The sequence below is a fragment of the Heterodontus francisci genome, chromosome 2, assembly GCF_036365525.1.
Source record: "Heterodontus francisci isolate sHetFra1 chromosome 2, sHetFra1.hap1, whole genome shotgun sequence".
NCBI classification, from domain to species: Eukaryota; Metazoa; Chordata; class Chondrichthyes; order Heterodontiformes; family Heterodontidae; genus Heterodontus; species Heterodontus francisci.
Window position 1 is genome coordinate 27,387,198 of NC_090372.1, and position 16,638 is coordinate 27,403,835.

The 16,638-nt window shown below is 44.8% G+C and overlaps 1 protein-coding gene across 3 annotated transcripts in view; it reads left to right on the forward strand.

Moving 5' to 3' along the window:
* LOC137383387 (genetic suppressor element 1-like) overlaps nt 1–16,638 on the forward strand; it is a 319,556-nt gene that overhangs the window by 218,479 nt on the left and 84,439 nt on the right. For all 3 annotated transcript variants that reach the window (XM_068056168.1, XM_068056178.1, XM_068056185.1), the window contains one exon: nt 4,411–4,607. In XM_068056168.1, coding sequence (XP_067912269.1) covers nt 4,411–4,607 — 197 coding nt within the window. The remainder of the gene's footprint in view (nt 1–4,410; nt 4,608–16,638) is intronic.

Sequence of the window (16,638 nt, forward strand, 5' to 3'; positions counted from 1 at the left end):
CCAGGAGTGCTAACCTGCATTTTGTTCCTGGAAGGAGTTTGATTGGGTCTCTCGAGATGTATTTAACTCTGACACAATCCTACAGCACATTTAGTCCTGAACAACATGCCTTCTGGACAGCATTATCCTACATTTCTGCTCGCATGCTATTTTATTTTTCTGCTTGTTAATAATATTTCACATCTGCATGTCGTTCTGTGACTGGAGTGCACAAAAAAAGATGTCAATACATAGCAGTTATGGAAAAATTATAAATAATTATCAGCAAAATCTGGGCAATGTGATAGACAACTTTACAACAGCCAGAACTTTCGTGCTATATTAAAAGTTTCTGTTTTTCTCTTTAAATACATTTGGGCCTTTCATTGTTGAAGATGGTGTTTTGCTCAATTATATCATCAAACCACCAAGTTGATGAGATGCCATTATGGAGTTATAGAATGATTGCAGTCATGCCCCTCTCTGCAAGTCCCACCCTCCCACCTATTCCCCGTAGCCCTGCCAAATTTTTCTCCTCAGGTAATTATCCAATTCCCTTTTGAAAGCCATGATTGAATGTGCCTCCAACATGCTCTCAGGCAGTGCAATCCAGATCCTAACCACTGGCTGGGTAAAAAAAATTTTCCTCATGTCGCCTTTGGTTCTTTTTCCAATCACCTTAAATTTGTGTCCTCTGGTTCTCAACCTATCCGCCAATGGGAACAGTTTCTCTCTGTCTACTCTGTCCAGGCTTCTCATGATTTTGAAAACCTCTAACAAATCTCCTCTCAACTTTCTCTTCTCCAAGAAGAAGAGTCCCAGCTGCTTCAAGCTATCCATCTAACTGAGGTCCCTCATCCGTGGAACCATTCTCATAAATCTTTTCTGCACCATCTCTAATGCCATCACATCATGCCTAAAATGTGGTGCCCAGAATTGGGCACAATACTCCAGTTGAGGCCGAACCAGTGCTTTATGAAGGTTCACCATAACGTCCTTGCTTTTGTACTCTGTGCCTGTATTTATAAAGCTCAGGATCCCATATGCATTAATAACAGCTTTCTCAACCTGCCCAGTCACTTTCAATGATTTGTGCACATATACCCAGGTCCCTCTGTTCCTGCACCGCTTTTAGAATTGTATCCTTTATTATATATTGCCTCTCCTCATACCTCCTCCCAAAATGTATCACCTCACACTTCTCTGTATTAAATTTCATCTGCCACGTATCCGCCCATTCCACCAACCTGTCTATGTCCTCTTGAATTCTATCGCTATCCTCCTCACAGATCACAATACTTTCAAGTTTTTGTCATCTTCCAATTCTAGATCATTAATATAGATCAAGAAAAGCAGTGGTCCTAATATTTTCCTCCAGTCCAAAAAACAACCGTTGACCACTACTCTCAGTTTCCTGTCACTCAGCCAACTTAGTATCTATTCTGTCCCTGTCCCCTTTATTCCATGGGCTTCAGCTTTGCTGACAAGCCTGTTATGTAGCACTTTATCAAATACTTTTTCGAAGTCCATGTACACCATCACCCTCATCAACCCTCTCTGTTACTTCATCAAAAACTCAATCAAATTAGTTAAACAGGATTTTCACTTATGAAATCTGTGCTGGCTTTCCTTAATTCGTCAACATTTATCTAAGTGACTGTTAATTTTGTCCCAGATTATCATTACTAAAAGCTTTCCCACCACCAAGGTTAAAATGACTGGCCGATAGTTGCTGAGCTTATCCTTTCATCCTTTTTTGAACAAGGGTGTAACCTTTGCAATTTTCCAGTCCTCTGGCACCACCCTGGTATCTAAGGAGGATTAGAAGATTATGGCCAGTGCCTTCGCAATTTCCACCCTTACTTCCCTCAGTATCCTCGGATGCTTCTGATCCCATCCTGGTGCCTTATCAACTTTAAGTACAACCAGCTTTTCTAATATCTCCTCTTTATCAATTTTTAGTCCATCCAGTGTCTCAACTACATCCTCTTTCACTGCGACTTTGGCAGCATCTTCTTCCTTGCTAAAGCCAGATGCAATGTACCCATTTAATACCTCAGCCATGCCCTCTGCCTCCCTGCGTAAATCTTTTTTGTCCCTGTTTGGCTCCACTTCTCCTTTTACCTACCTTTAACTATTTTTATAGGAGACTTTTGGATTCCCTTTTATGTTAGCCACTGAGCTGTTCTCATACTCTCTGTTTGCTTCTCTTATTTGCCTTTTCACCTCCCCTCTGAACTTTCTGTATTCATCATGGTTCTCACTCTGTTATCAACCTGACATCTGTCATATGCACCTTTTCTGTTTCCTCTTACTCTCTATCTCTTTCGTTATCCAGGGAGCTCTGACTCTTTGCCTTGCCTTTCCCGCTCATGGAAATTTACCTTGACTGTACCCAACCTATCTCCTCTTTAAAGGCAGGTCTTTGTTCCATTACAGTTTTGCCTGCCAATCTTTGATTCCAATTTACCTGGGCCAAATCCGTTCTCAGCCCATTAAAATTGGCCTTCCCCCAATTATTTTTACTCTGGATTGCTCCTTGTCCTTTTTCATAGCTAACTTAAACCTTATTATACTATTATCACTGTCCCCTAAATGTTTCCCTGCTGACACTTGATCCACCTCATTTTCCCTGAAATGGATCCAGCAATGCCTCCTTCCTTATTGGACCAGAAACATTCTGATCTAGAAGATTATCCTGAACACATTTTAGAAACTCTTCCCCTCGAATCATGCTAAAAGCCACAGCCCTGATAAAATCTCAGACAGAGGGGAGAGGAGGAATTATAGGCCTCAAACCTGGAAGAATGGAACAACTGCAGGACATCTTTTAAATTGACAGTCTGGCTGCCTGTTGGGTTAGAAAGCCTGCAGGTGAAGGACACAGTGGAGCAACAGGTAGGGGGAGATAGCTGTTGTGGGTTTAATGGTGGGAGTGAGAAGAGACAGCATGGTAGAGATGGTGGTTGGGGAGTCCAATTGTGGGGAGCGAGGGTGAGAGGGGTTTAAAGGGTAAGCTTGTTGGATCAGGGAAGCATTCCTGCTCCTCCTGGCCCACAGGAGGTTCTGCACAGACACTTATGGTGCAGCTCTTCTCAACTGCTTTTACCTGCTGGGTTTCCCAATGCCTATGAAACCTGGTCAACTGTGGTGAAAAATAGGAACACTGCTAAAATGGAGGCACACCGCCTCTTTAAAAGGTTTTACCAACTGAACCCCCCCCCCCCCCCCCACCCCACTCCCCGCGAGCAGATTGGTCACCTGGCTCCACTAAAACTCAATTTGAATGGGTTCAAGGCGGGTGAGGTTCCTGTTTCAGACTTCTAACTTTTAAACCACACACCTGTCTTTGGGGGTTAAAATTACCCCCAGTGTTTCTGTCCCTCATTCAAATGTAGTATGACCTGTTAGTATCATAACAAAATACTTAGGAAGAAGCAAGAAAGAAGACTCTCAAGGTCAACCTGGTTCCGAAGAACAAAAACTTCTTTCTCAGCACACTGCAAAGCCCATATTACTCAAAGCAGATAGTATGCCAGTGACACACGTTTTGGTGGGTTATAGTGAGCTGAAAGGTGAGTCACTACTATTGAGTGAAGAAGGGACAATGGAAATGGATGCCAAAGGGAAGTGCCATTTAATGGAGGTTAAGCATGCCCACGTTCCTTACTGAGTCAGTTCTTGATTCTTCACATCCCCACCTATGAAGTGGAAGCTACATTATTAACAAGAGCAGCTAAGCAAGAAGTTGCAAGCTAGGATGAAAAGAATTGTGGATTCTGCCACTCAGTTTATCACCAATGCAGAAGATTTATCTGTCCTGCATGCTCCCATTGAACAAAGTACAGGGAAGACCTGAGCCAGAATTCTTCAGTGCTGATTCCACAAAATCAGCGCTGCAGAATTCTGGCTCAGGTCTTCCCTGTACTTTGTTCAATGGGAGCATGCAGGACAGATAAATCTTCTGCATTGGTGATAAACTGAGAATACAGAGCTGGAATACTGTAGCCCTGATTCTCTGACCTAGACTCCCCTTGCATGCAATTCCCTCATTGAGAGCACAGGATCAGTGAATTCACCCAAAAACGCACACCATTCTTGAGGCAGTATGGTTGCAGGGTACAGCATGCCTGGTGCCAGACGGACAGATAGCTACTGACATCACCAATCCCTGGGACCCCCTTGGCAGGAGCTCTATGGAGCCTAATCTGAAAATCTATGGTGAAGGGGTTAGGAAGGAGATTGTGATATATTTGATAAATATGAATTCTTTTATCATCAAGAAGAAAAATAGATGTATTTTCTTTGAGTATTGAACATTGTATTGTGATTTTAAATAAAGGGAAGGGTATTTACCTAATTAGTACAGTGGTGATTAATAGAAACCATATAATACTGTCCTATTCAACTTTACTCTTTTTATATTTTCAGGATCTTCCCATGGCAGTGAATGTTCTCCTATATCGTCGCCAGTTGCCAATCACAGTTCTCCTGCCGGTACACCCAAACGGGCTCCAGGAACAATTATAGTTCCACCTGGAAGCCGGGGAGCAGCAAATACCCCACCTGTGGTTACCATTGCTCCAACACAGACAGTCAATGGACTTTGGAGAGGTGACAGCAGACAGGTAGGAAAAAGAAACCTGATAAATCAGTTGCATCCGATGCCTCTTATGGGCCTCAAATTAATTCTGTTCTAAGATTCAATGCTTTGGAACTCATTGCAATATAGCATATGCTCTTTAAGCCAGGAAATGACAGTGAGTGATCTGTTATATGCACGTGTAAAGTGTTGGTATTGAATTCCCTTTTCAGCTATTTTATCATAGCCATTAACCCATTTAAAATAAATGTGTTAATGCCTCTGTTCATTTGTCATGCAAGCACCAAGGGTTTGTACAATAACACCACTTGTGGTAATTGCTAGGTTTTGATTATTGGCATATTCTTGAAAGTGTTTGCCATCTACATTTAGGTTAAAATTAAGCTTTGTGGAGGTGAATTTTGTCTTTCATTTTAATAAGCAAAAAGTCATGGGCTCAGAAACTACTTGGCAAGGGTTGTCTAACTTAAAGCCCTATGGTGATATGCAGTACCCAAGCCCTGGCAATTCAGCCCTCATCCCAGGTAACTCATCCCCATTTGTACTTGTATTTTTAATTGCTGCTTTGTTCCATTTAAATTTTGTGAGCCCGAAGGTTTGGTAAAGGCTGTTTTCAGCACTGTAGCTTCATTCATGAATAAATCCTAAATCAGAACACAAAAATCTGCTCATTTTGTTAACTTCAGATATTAGTGGAATGCATATTTTAAACTTTGTGGGTGAGATTTTCCTTTGAGAGGGAGTTTTGTAATTAGCACCTATATTTCCACATGAGTCACAAAGACTTACCTTTCGAGGTATTGGTTTCAACTGAGGCTGAAAAAAATACTTTCCTCTTTGAGGCTCTTCGCCCCTTTAAATCAGTGACTGACCATTAGTCTGCTTCAGCAGCTGTCTCACTGCAACACTGCCTGGATTCTACTCTTCAGCAGTGGCAAACGAACCCTGACCAAGGATTATGGTTCGGGGTTAAGGCTTGGGCACAGCATTGGGTAGAGGTCGCAGCAGAGGTTTCTGAAAGATTTTGAAGTTGGAGAGGAAAAAAGGTTGAAAAAAGGAATTCCAGAAAATAGGTTCTGGGCAGCTGAAGGTCTATTACTAATCGTAAGCTGAAGGGAGATGCGATGCATCAAAGGCTAGGATCAAAGGAACAAGATGTTTAGGGGTGGGTAATGAAATATAGAACTACAGGAGATTCCAAAGGTAGAGTGGGTGAAACAGTGAAGGGATTTAAAGGTGAGAACAACAATTTTACATTTAATGTGTTGGGGAACAGGGAGCCAATGAAGGCAAGCGAGAATGGGAAGGATGTGCAAAAGTGATTTTGCAAGAGGCATACACAAGAGCAGGAATAAAGGGAACATGCACAACTCACAAACTTTCTAATTACCTTAAACCTGTTTGTTAAGAAAAAATAACTTACATTTATATGGTGCCTTTCACATGTCCAGGATGTCCCAAAGTGCTTCACAGCCAGTGACATACTTTTGAAGTGTAGTCATGTTGTAACATCGGGAAACATGACACCACCAGGTCCCACAAACAGCAAGAAAATAAAAAGAGTGACTCCTGACAACGCAGCGGCCCACTGACGTCATCAGAGCACTCCAAACTGCGCACATGCTCAAACAGTCTCCAGCGCTCAGTGCAATGCTGCACATGCGCAGCTTCCCACTTGCCAGGACTAATTGGCGCATGCGTGGGAAAATATCACTAGGTACTCTCTTCCCCCTACTCAGCTACTCTCTCCCCTCCCACTGGCCGCTTTTCCTCCTCGGCCACTCGCTCCAGGTTTCGACGGTTTCACCCCCTCTCTCCCGGCCAATTGTTTCAATCTCCCGCACCCCACCCCGGCCAACCCACTCTCTGACTGCTTGCTCCTGCCTCCTTGTTTCTCCCCCACCTCCGGCCACCCCGCTCTCCAGCCGCTCGCTCTAGGCCGCGCCTCTACCCTCCTCTTGGCCACTTGCTCCTACCTCACCCCTCACGGGCCGCCTTGCTTCTTCGGGCAGCACAGTGGGGAACGATCGACGTGGGAGCGAGTGGCTGAGAAGGGGCGCGGCCTGGAGCTAGCAGCTGGAGGGAGGGTGGGGGGGGAAGCGGGGAATGAGCGGCTGGAGAGTGGGAGGGGGGGAAAGCGGGGAGCGAGTGGCTGGAGAGCGGGATGCAGGGTGTGGTGGAGCAGGGAGTGAGTGAGCAGAGTGTGGGGTGTGGGGGTGGGGGGGAAGCGAGGAACAGTGTCACACCAGAGTTCTTCATTTGTCAAAAAAATTCAAAACAGTTGAGCAGGAGACATCCAAGAAATGATACACATGAAGCAATGGCAGGATCAGTGGGGGACTGTTGGGGGTGGGATGGACCCGGCGTTGGCAGCCTTTCAGGGGATTTTTGGGTTGAAGTTGTTTTCTGTGATAAATTGAGCAGCGCCATCTTTAATCCTGGCAGCTGCCTGAACGTCGCAGACAGTGAGATTTCAGTGGAAGAGGCTGCATTTGCGCAGGTACTAGTACTGCGCCACCTAGTGGTTGCGTTGTCAGCAAACGCAGCCTAAAATAAATGACCATAGAATCAGTTTTAGTGATGTTGGTTGAAGACTAAATGTTGGTCAGGACACCAGAGAACACTCCTTAAGCAGATGGCTGGGGGGCTCACTTTTAACAGCTATCTAAAAGGTGCAATCTCCAAGAGTACAACACCCTCTTAATACTGTACTGACGTGTTAATCTAGAAAATCTTCTCCAGTCACTGAAGTGGAGTTGGAGCCCATGACTCAGAGACAAGAGTGCTGCCACTGAACCAAAGCTGTTACATAAGACTTTCCTCATATGTTTTCGTAAAATACTCGAAGAACATTTTCTTCCATTTGTTCTAAATGAGTTCTTTCCTTGCCTGTTTTACTTCCCTGTGTATCAGTAGCTCTCAAAATTTAGCCATAAAAAGCACGAGGATAGATTGAGGTGTGATCTGTCCTGTCAGCACAAAATATGTGTGTGACAACCAACAAATTGGTTAAGGATAATAAAAGTAAAATACTGCGGATGCTGGAAGTCTGAAATAAAAACAGAAAATGCTGGAAATACACAGCAGGTCTGGTAGCATCTGTGGAGAGAGAAACAGTTAACATTATCAGAAGTGGCTAGGGATCCCTTTTTCTCGTGATGTGATCGTCTAGTTGGCCTAAAGTGCTTCCCTATAAACGATGCGGGAGCGTCATTTAAATATGATAATCTATTTCAAAGATGTTAATAGCACTTAGTGAGATTTCTGATCCATTTCGAACTTAGTTCTCCTCTCAGCCATCGGGATGAAGGCTGACTCTGGAAGATGTAGGGCTGGATTTTATTCTCCCCCAAGGCATCGGGGTCCATGGTTGGGGGGGGTGCCTGAAGATGCCTCCAGGAGAGGGCAGCCATGCACCCCGACACTGGGAGGGTCCAGCCCAATATTACCGGCGTCAGCGAGGTCTCGTGGTGGCTCCTCGCCACTTTGGCAATGGGACCCCCATTTGAATATTTAAATAAATTAATATGAATGAATAAATGATATTTACGCTGCCGCCTGATGTCCCGCTGCAATCTTTGGCCCGGTGGCCGGCACTCCCGTGCCTTCAGATCCCCGTCTGGGGAAACGAGGCGCAACACTGGTGGGGAGAGGGGTGGAGGTAAGTTCATCAGTGTGGGAGAGGCGGGGACAGGATCAAAGTAACATCATGGGTGTAAGGAATGGTGGGAAGGGTTGGAGTTTAAAATTTATGCAGTTTGCAGGGGGAAGGTCAAAGGTAAGTGTTTTGAAGGGGAGACGGCAAATAATTAATTTAATTGTTATGGGGGAGGATGGGAGAGGGGCAGAAGAAATATCTATTTATTTTTATTTACTTTATCTTTCAACATTTAAACTTCCTGGTAGGGCTGTCAGCCCTTTAAAAATGGCGTCAGCGCCTGCACACAAGCAGCTGATGTCATTGCCAGGGATGGACAGCAACGGCTCTGTAACATGGCGCCCACAAGGTGGGGTGGGGGGCTGCTGGTTTTTTCGCCCGTTGCCGACATTGGCAACGGCAACGGGCACAGAAGAATCAGCCCACACTGTGGTTGGCTGTTTCTCGTTAGTATGTGTGCCAGGCTTTCAGTGCATTGATGCTATAGTCCATGTTCCAGAACCAAGAAATTTAACCTGTTTATTGTACAATCATAGGACTGACGGATGGACCATTACTATTTCATACAGAATGCAAAATAAAACTACAGATCCTAGAAATCTGTGAAAAACAGCGAAAATGCTGAAGACAGTCAGCGGGTCAGTCAGCACCTGTCGGAGATCACACAAGTTAATGTTTCTGGTACAACCCTTCATCGGAACTTGAAAAAATGACAAATGAACAGCATGTTAAAAGGAAGAGAATAAAGGGGAACAAAAGGGGAAGAAAACACACATATACACATATGAGTACGGGCATAAATTGGCTTAAGAGCGCCCAAATGGAAAATGGGATATGTTACTTTTTTTTATTCATTCGTGGGATGTGGACATCGCTGGCCAGGCCAGCATTTATTGCCCATCTCTAATTGCCCTTGAGAAGCTGGTGGTGAGCTGCCTTCTTGAACTGCTGCAGTCCATTTGGGGTAGGTACACCCACAGTGCTGTTCGGAAGGGAGTTCCAGGATTTTGACCCAGCAACAGTGAAGGAATGGCAATATAGTTCCAAGTTAGGATGGTGTGTGACTTGGAGGGGAATTTGGAGGTGGTGGTGTTCCCATGCATTTGCAGTCCTTGTTGGTAGAGGTCGTGGGTTTGGAAGGTGCTGTCTTTGGAGCCTTGGTGCGTTGCTGCAGTGCATCTTATAGATGGTACACACTGCTTCCACTGTGCGTCGGTGGTAGAGGGAGTGAATGTTTGTAGATGGGGTGCCAATCAAGCGGGCTGCTTTGTCCTGAATGGTGTCGAGCTTCTTGAGTGTTGTTGGAGCTGCACCCATCCAGGCAAGTGGAGAGCATTCCATCACACTCCTGACTTGTGCCTCGTAGATTGTGGACAGGCTTTGGGGAGACAGGAGGTGAGTTACTCGCCGCAGGATTCCTAGCCTCTAGCCTGCTCTTGTAACCGTGGTAGTTATATGGCTACTCCAGTTTCTGGCCAATGGTAGCCCCTAGGATGTTGATAGTGGGGATTTCAGCAATGTAATGCCATTGAATGTCAAGGGGAGATGGTTCGATTCTCTCATGTTGGAGATGGTCTTTGCCTGGCACTTGTGTGGCACGAATGTTACTTGCCACTTATCAGCCCAAGCCTGGATATTGTCCAAGTCTTGCTGCATTTCTACACAGACTGCTTCAGTATCTGAGGGGTCACAAATGGTGCTGAACATTGTACAATCATCAGCGTGCATCCCCACTTCTGACCTTATGATTGAAGGAGGGTCATTGATGAAGCAACTGAAGATGGTTGGGCCTAGGACACTACCCTGAGGAACCCCTGCAGTGATGTCCTGGAGCTCAGATGATTGACCTCCAACAACCACAACCATCTTCCTTTGCGCTAGGTATGACTCCAGCCAGCAGAGGGTTTTTCCCCTGATTCCCATTGACAGTTTTGCTAGGGCTCCTTGATGCCATACTCGGTCAAATACTGCCTTGATGTCAAAGGCAGTCACTCTCACCTCACCTCTTGAGTTCAGCTGTTTTGTCCATGTTTGAACCAAGGCTGTGATGAGGTCAGGAGCTGAGTGGCCCTGGTGGAACCCAAACTGAGCGTCACTGAGCAAGTTATTGCTAAGCAAGTGCTGCTTGATGGCACTGTTGATGACATCTTCCATCACTTTACTGATGATTGAGAGTCGACTGATGGGGCTGTAATTGGCTGGGTTGGACTTGTCCTGCTTTTTGTGTACAGGACATACCTGGTCAATTTTCCACATTGTAGGGTAGATGTCGGTGTTGTAGCTGTACTGGAACAGCTTGACTAGGGGCACAGCAAGTTCTAGAGCACAGGTCTTTAGTACTATTGCTGGAATGTTGTCAGGGCCCTTGGCCTTTGCAGTGTCCAGTTTCTTCAGTCATTTCTTGATATCACGCGGGGTGAATTGAATTGGCTGACGTCTGGCATCTGTGATGCTGGGGACTTCAGGAGGAGGACGAGATGGATCATCAACTCGGCACTTCTGGCTGAAGATTGTTGCAAATGCTTCAGCCTTATCTTTTGCACTGATGTGCTGGGCTCCTCCATCATTGAGGATGGGGATATTTGTGGAGCCACCTCCTCCAGTTAGTTGTTTAATTGTCCACCACCATTCACGGCTGAATGTGGCAGGACTGCAGAGCTTAGATCTGATCCATTGGTTATGGGATCGCTTGGATCTGTCTATTGCATGCTGCTTACGAAGTTTGGCACGCAAGTAGTCCTCTGTTGTAGCTTCACCAGGTTGACACCTCATTTTGAGGTATGCCTGGTGCTGCTCCTGGCATACCCTCCTGCACTCTTCACTGGGGCTGGTCCCCCGGCTTGATGGTAATGGTAGAGTGGGGGATATGCCGGGCCATGAGGTTACAGATCGTGGTTGAGTACAATTCTGCTGCTGCTGATGGCCCACAGCGCCTCATGGATGCCCAGTTTTGCATTGCTGGATCTGTTCAAAATCTATCCCATTTAGCACGCTGATAGTGCCACACAACACGATGGACAGATTCTTCAATGTGAAGGCGGGACTTCGTTTCCACAAGGACTGTGCGGTGGTCACTCCTACCAATACTACCATGGACAGATCCATCTGCGGCAGGCAGATTGATGAGGATGAGGTCAAGTATGGTCTTCCCTCGTGTTGGTTCCCTCACCACCTGCCGCAGACCCAGTCTAGCAGCTATGTCCTTTAGGACTCGGCCAGCTCGATCAGTAGTGGTGCTACTGAGCCAATCTTGGTGACGGACATTGAAGTCCCCCACCCAGAGTACATTCTACGCCCTTGCCACCCTCAGTGCTTCCTCCAAGTGGTGTTCAACATGGAGGAGTACTGACTTATCAGCTGAGGGAGGGCGGTAGGTGATAATCAGCACGAGGTTTCCTTGCCCACGTTTCACCTGATTCCGTGAGGTCCGGAGTTGATGTTAAGGACTCCCAGGGCAATTACCTCCCTACTGTATACCACTGTGCCGCCACCTCTGCTGGGTCTGTCCTGCTGGTGGGACAGGACATACCCAGGGATAGTGATGGCCGCATCTGGGACATTGTCTGTAAGGTATGATTCCGTGATTATGGCTCTGTCAGGCTGTTGCTTGACTAGTCTGTGGGACAGCTCTCCCAACTTTGGCACAAGCCCCCAAATGTTAGTAAGGAGGACTTTGCAAGGTCGACAGGGCTGGGTTTGCCGTTGTCATTTCCGGTGCCTAGGTCAATGCCAGGTGGTTCATCCAGTTTCATTCCTTTTTATTGACTTCGTAGCGGTTAGATTGAAGTGATATTAAGATCAGTTAAGCATAAGGAAAGAAGTGAAAGATATTTTAAGAGACACAGAGAATGTGTGATTAGCCAAGGCAATGAGGGTGAAGCAGGTCTGAAAGCTAGCAGAGTGGCTAAAGTTGAAGTTTAAAGTTATTAAAATCAATATGAAGGCCAAAAGACTGTATAGTGTCTAATAGAAAGATATGGTCCTGTTCTTCAAGCTGGTGTTTTGATTCATTGGTAGAGTGTAGAAGGGCAAGGACTGAGAGGTCATACTTGAGATGGAAATTGAAGTGGCAACTAAGAACAAAGGTGTTTTGCAAAGCAATTAGTTAATCGTTATTGCTTTATAGTTTGTTCCAAAAAGCGTTCTTTGTTGCTGTGGCTTTATTTTTCTGATATTGAATATTACATTGTGTTCTTGCTGCATGCTAACTTTTAAGGGTTAGATTAACTGGAAACTGAAGATATAACCTTTGGTTTCCTGGATGAGCCTAAAATTCCACTCACCATGAAATGATTACTCAGCAACAGGAACCGCTAGTGAATTTCAAAGACTCTGGTTCTCACTTGAAATTCATAGCTGGAAACGCAATCAGTAAGAAAGTGAACTTTGGCCACATCTTGTGTTGTCTGTGGATTATAATTTATGGTCTCAATTAATCTAGGGAATTCTAATTTTTTTCCCAGTGGAACACCTGTCAGACACAAGTGTCGGCACTGACAATTCTAACAGTCGGAAGCTAGGTATTCAAAAATGTGCACATTAACTAAAAGAAAATCTCCAATTTTAATCTCAGTAGAGGGTTTATGTTGACCCTCAGCTAAATAAATCACATATTTGATATAATGTCGATTTAAAAATCTTTAACTGTTCCTTTAAATTTTTTGTGTGGCCGCACACATGCACTATTTACCACGGAGCAAGGCATGTACGGTACCTTCCAGGCTACTGTGCAGCCGCGTACTCATACAGTTTGGCAAGAACACTGGACTCCACATTTGTAAAAGTTAAATTTTCAGTGCCAGAGAGGTTGCTTGGCAATAATTAAGACTCATCACACTGTTAAAAAGAGTACTAAGACTGAAATGGGCAAGCCCTACCTTTTTTTTTATTTATTCATTCACAGGATGTAGGCAGTGTTGGTAATACCAGCATTTATTGCTCATCCTGATTGCCCTTGAGAGGGTGGTGGTGACCTTCTCCAACTGCTGCAATCATGTGGTGAAGATACCACAGTGCTGCTAGGTAGGGAATTCCAGGGTTTTGACCCAGCGCTGATAAAGGAACATTAATATATTTCCATGTTAGGATAGTGCGTGACTTGGAGGGGAACATGGAAGTGGTTGTGTTCCCCTGCACCTGCTGCCCTCCTCCTTCCAGGAGATCGAGGTCGCGAGTTTGGGAGGTGCTGTTGAAGAAGTGTTGGCAAGTTACTGCAGTGCATGTTGTAGATGGTCCCCACGATAGCCATTTTACCCCGGTGGTAGAGGGAGTGAATGTTTAAGGTGGTGGATGGCCAATCAACGGGGGTGCATCCTGGATGGATGGTATAATGCAAGTAAAGGAACTTCATCCCATTCAAAACATTTACCTGGGTAGCCAAATAGCGGGATGCTGTTTTTGCACAGACTATGGAGGAGCAGCACATCTCAAATAGCAACCTCCACATTTTTGCATTTAACTGCACATCTGCACTGCCTGAAGTTGTTGTCCAATTTGTGCATAAAAAAACAGTGAGCGCTGTTAGCTTCACTGTTATTTTTACAGATAATTCCGGCCCCTATGTGTCCATCACAATTCATACATCACATTTCAAAATGTCATAAGTCTGTAAAAAGGAGAATGATAGATCGTAATTGCTAGAAATGTCTAAACGCCTATCAACCTGCAAATTTTCCTCATCAAAATAATTATCCTCTAATTGACCACAAGATAAGGATAATGAAAGCAAATTGTGCCTGGTAGTAATTTTTAACCTATTGCAATTTATCCTTTGGCTCCAAAAGACCTTCCTCCAGTTTTCATAAATGTTAGGAGTATTGCATTAAAACTCATTTTAAGTTTAATATAATCAAATTTGTTAAATAATGAAAAAGCATATAATCTAACAATGATGTTAAGCTATTTCTTTATAGATAGGAATTAAAGCTGGTTCCTATCAATTTACCTGTTCCATTCCTAGTTGGTGATTGATATAAACTAATCTTGGCATTAAAACCTTTGAATGTTAATCTTTAAATACAACCTTCATGTACAGAGAACCATAATGGTTACAGCACAGAAGGAGACTATTCGGCCAGTCGTGTTCATACCAGCATAAAACAAGAAATTCCACTCCTCCTAAAGCATTCGCCTTTTTTCTGCCCCTGTGCCTATATCCCAACAGCACATGAGCACATATGATGTTTCTGGAAATCTGGGAATCTCACCAGCTATGCAAAGAGCAGGCATAGGTACTGCCCAAGCGGTGTCAAAGACCTAAAAATTGAATCGAATGGCAATCAATTACTATTGCATTCTGGAATTGCCAGCATTGGATCAAAGGAGGATTTCCAAGATTTACCGTTTGGTTTGGTCTGACAGGCCTCTGGGTTCCCATCTTGGTGCATCAGGATGCCACACTGAGGTTCTATTTTTTGCACCAACTGGGCATCCCTATTGTGGCACTATTGTAATTGGATTTAAAAGGACAGCAACAAAACCAAACCTAGCCAAATAAAGCCACTCTTTTTATGTTAACAGGATTGTCTGACTTAACTTGAGCAATATCCCAATGTACAATTAAAATGATAAAATGAACTGCTGAATGTAATACACTAAAGAGAAATACTGAATGCTGTCATGCAGACCCCCACCTGCCAAGAATGAGGCATATTAATTTTGCCATATGAACATTGATTTTAAACTGTTGCTGGAGTGAAGAAATGACTTGTTTGAAGATCACCAGACACTTCGCTGGAAGAACATTTGCATACTAAGAGTCAGTGCTTAGAGAGACAAAAGAATTACTCCCTGATCCTATTAACCCAAATGGATTTTGATCACTAGGCATTGAAAGTTTAAGGAAGCGCATTCCAGGGACTGCTAAGATGATACAATCCAGAAGGCCAGGACTGGTTAAACCAGCTGGTCACATGACTAACTGGCTGGTCCAGGTTTTTTGAACTAGCCACAGGACAGTTTGAATTCAGAAGGCAGTTTGCAACTGAAGCTGGGACAAGGAAGCCTCTCTCCTGGCTGTCTCTCTCTCACTTTCTCCCAAGCCACTGGACCCACGGAAGGCACATAAACCTCAAGAGAGAAAAGACTCCGACATCGAAACAAGTTGAAGTGTGAACTGGGCCCCAACGAACAGCAGGATTTACCGCAACCAAAGACTCCACATTGAATTTAAAGGACTGTAATTATAATCCCAATATTGCCTCAAACTTTTCCCCTTTATTCTTTTCTACTTTTTCTGTCTCTATCTGTGTGTGTGTTTATCGCCTATGCATGCTAGTGTGGTTGCATCGCATATTCGTAGTCGTTAACCGGATTAGAGTTTAAGATTAATAAACTTCTACCTTTCTTGTGATAGGGAATATGGGATTACTGTAGGGTTAGAATAAATGGGTGGTCGTTGGTCGGCACAGACTCGGTGGGCCGAAGGGCCTGTTTCAGTGCTGTATCTCTAAATAAAAAAATAAATAAATATTGCTATTATTATTACCACTGTGATCGTCCTTCTCCTCTTGTATCCTTGTAACAAAATCCTTTCCAACTCATTTTTTCTGCCCTCGGCCTTTCATTCCTCCTACATTATACACACTGTTAAGACCCAAGCTTGGCAACATCTAGGGCTGGATTTTTGAAGCCCGCTGAGGGTGGGAGCGGGTGAACACGCCATTTGTTGTCGGAGGTTGGCACTGAGTCCCACCATCTCCGGAATGCAAAGCCATTTTTAAAGGAATGCTGGGAGCGAGGGAACAGTAACCCCACGTGCCTCCAGCTAAGTGCCTGTTGAGCTCATTGTGGAGCTCATTAACAAGATTGTCAGCAGCAGTTTATAATTTTCAAAGGCAGGGAAAAAGCCATGTTTTGAACACGACAGGTTGTACTTATTGAATTGGCTGAACATTTTGTATATTGTATACTGCCTCTCTGCTGTCGTCTCAGTTGGGGAGGTGTAAATAAAAAGTTTCACAATGGCTTCCTCCAGGTGCAGGGCATCATCGATTGTGCCCATGTAGCCAGCAAGGCACCCAGCAACTGGCCAGTGAGATCCATCAACAGGAAAGGCTTCCACTCCCTCGATGTGCAACTGGTCTGTGACCGCAACAAGAGCTTCTTCCACGTAGGCACTTGCATTCCTGCAGCTGCAATGACTCCTGCATCTTCCACCAGTCCAGGCTGCCTTGGATCTTCACTCCATCCCCCAATGTGTGTGGATGGACACAAGGAGACATTGGAAAGCCCTTGAAGAGATGGCTACTGACCCCTCTATGGGAGCCCTGCACACAGGCACTACAACCAATGCCACCTGCTCAGCAGGCCAGTCACTGAGCAGGCCATCAGGCTTCTGAAGATGCGATTCCGGTCTCTGGACTGGTTGGATGGCACCCTCCAATACCCTCCTGCAAGG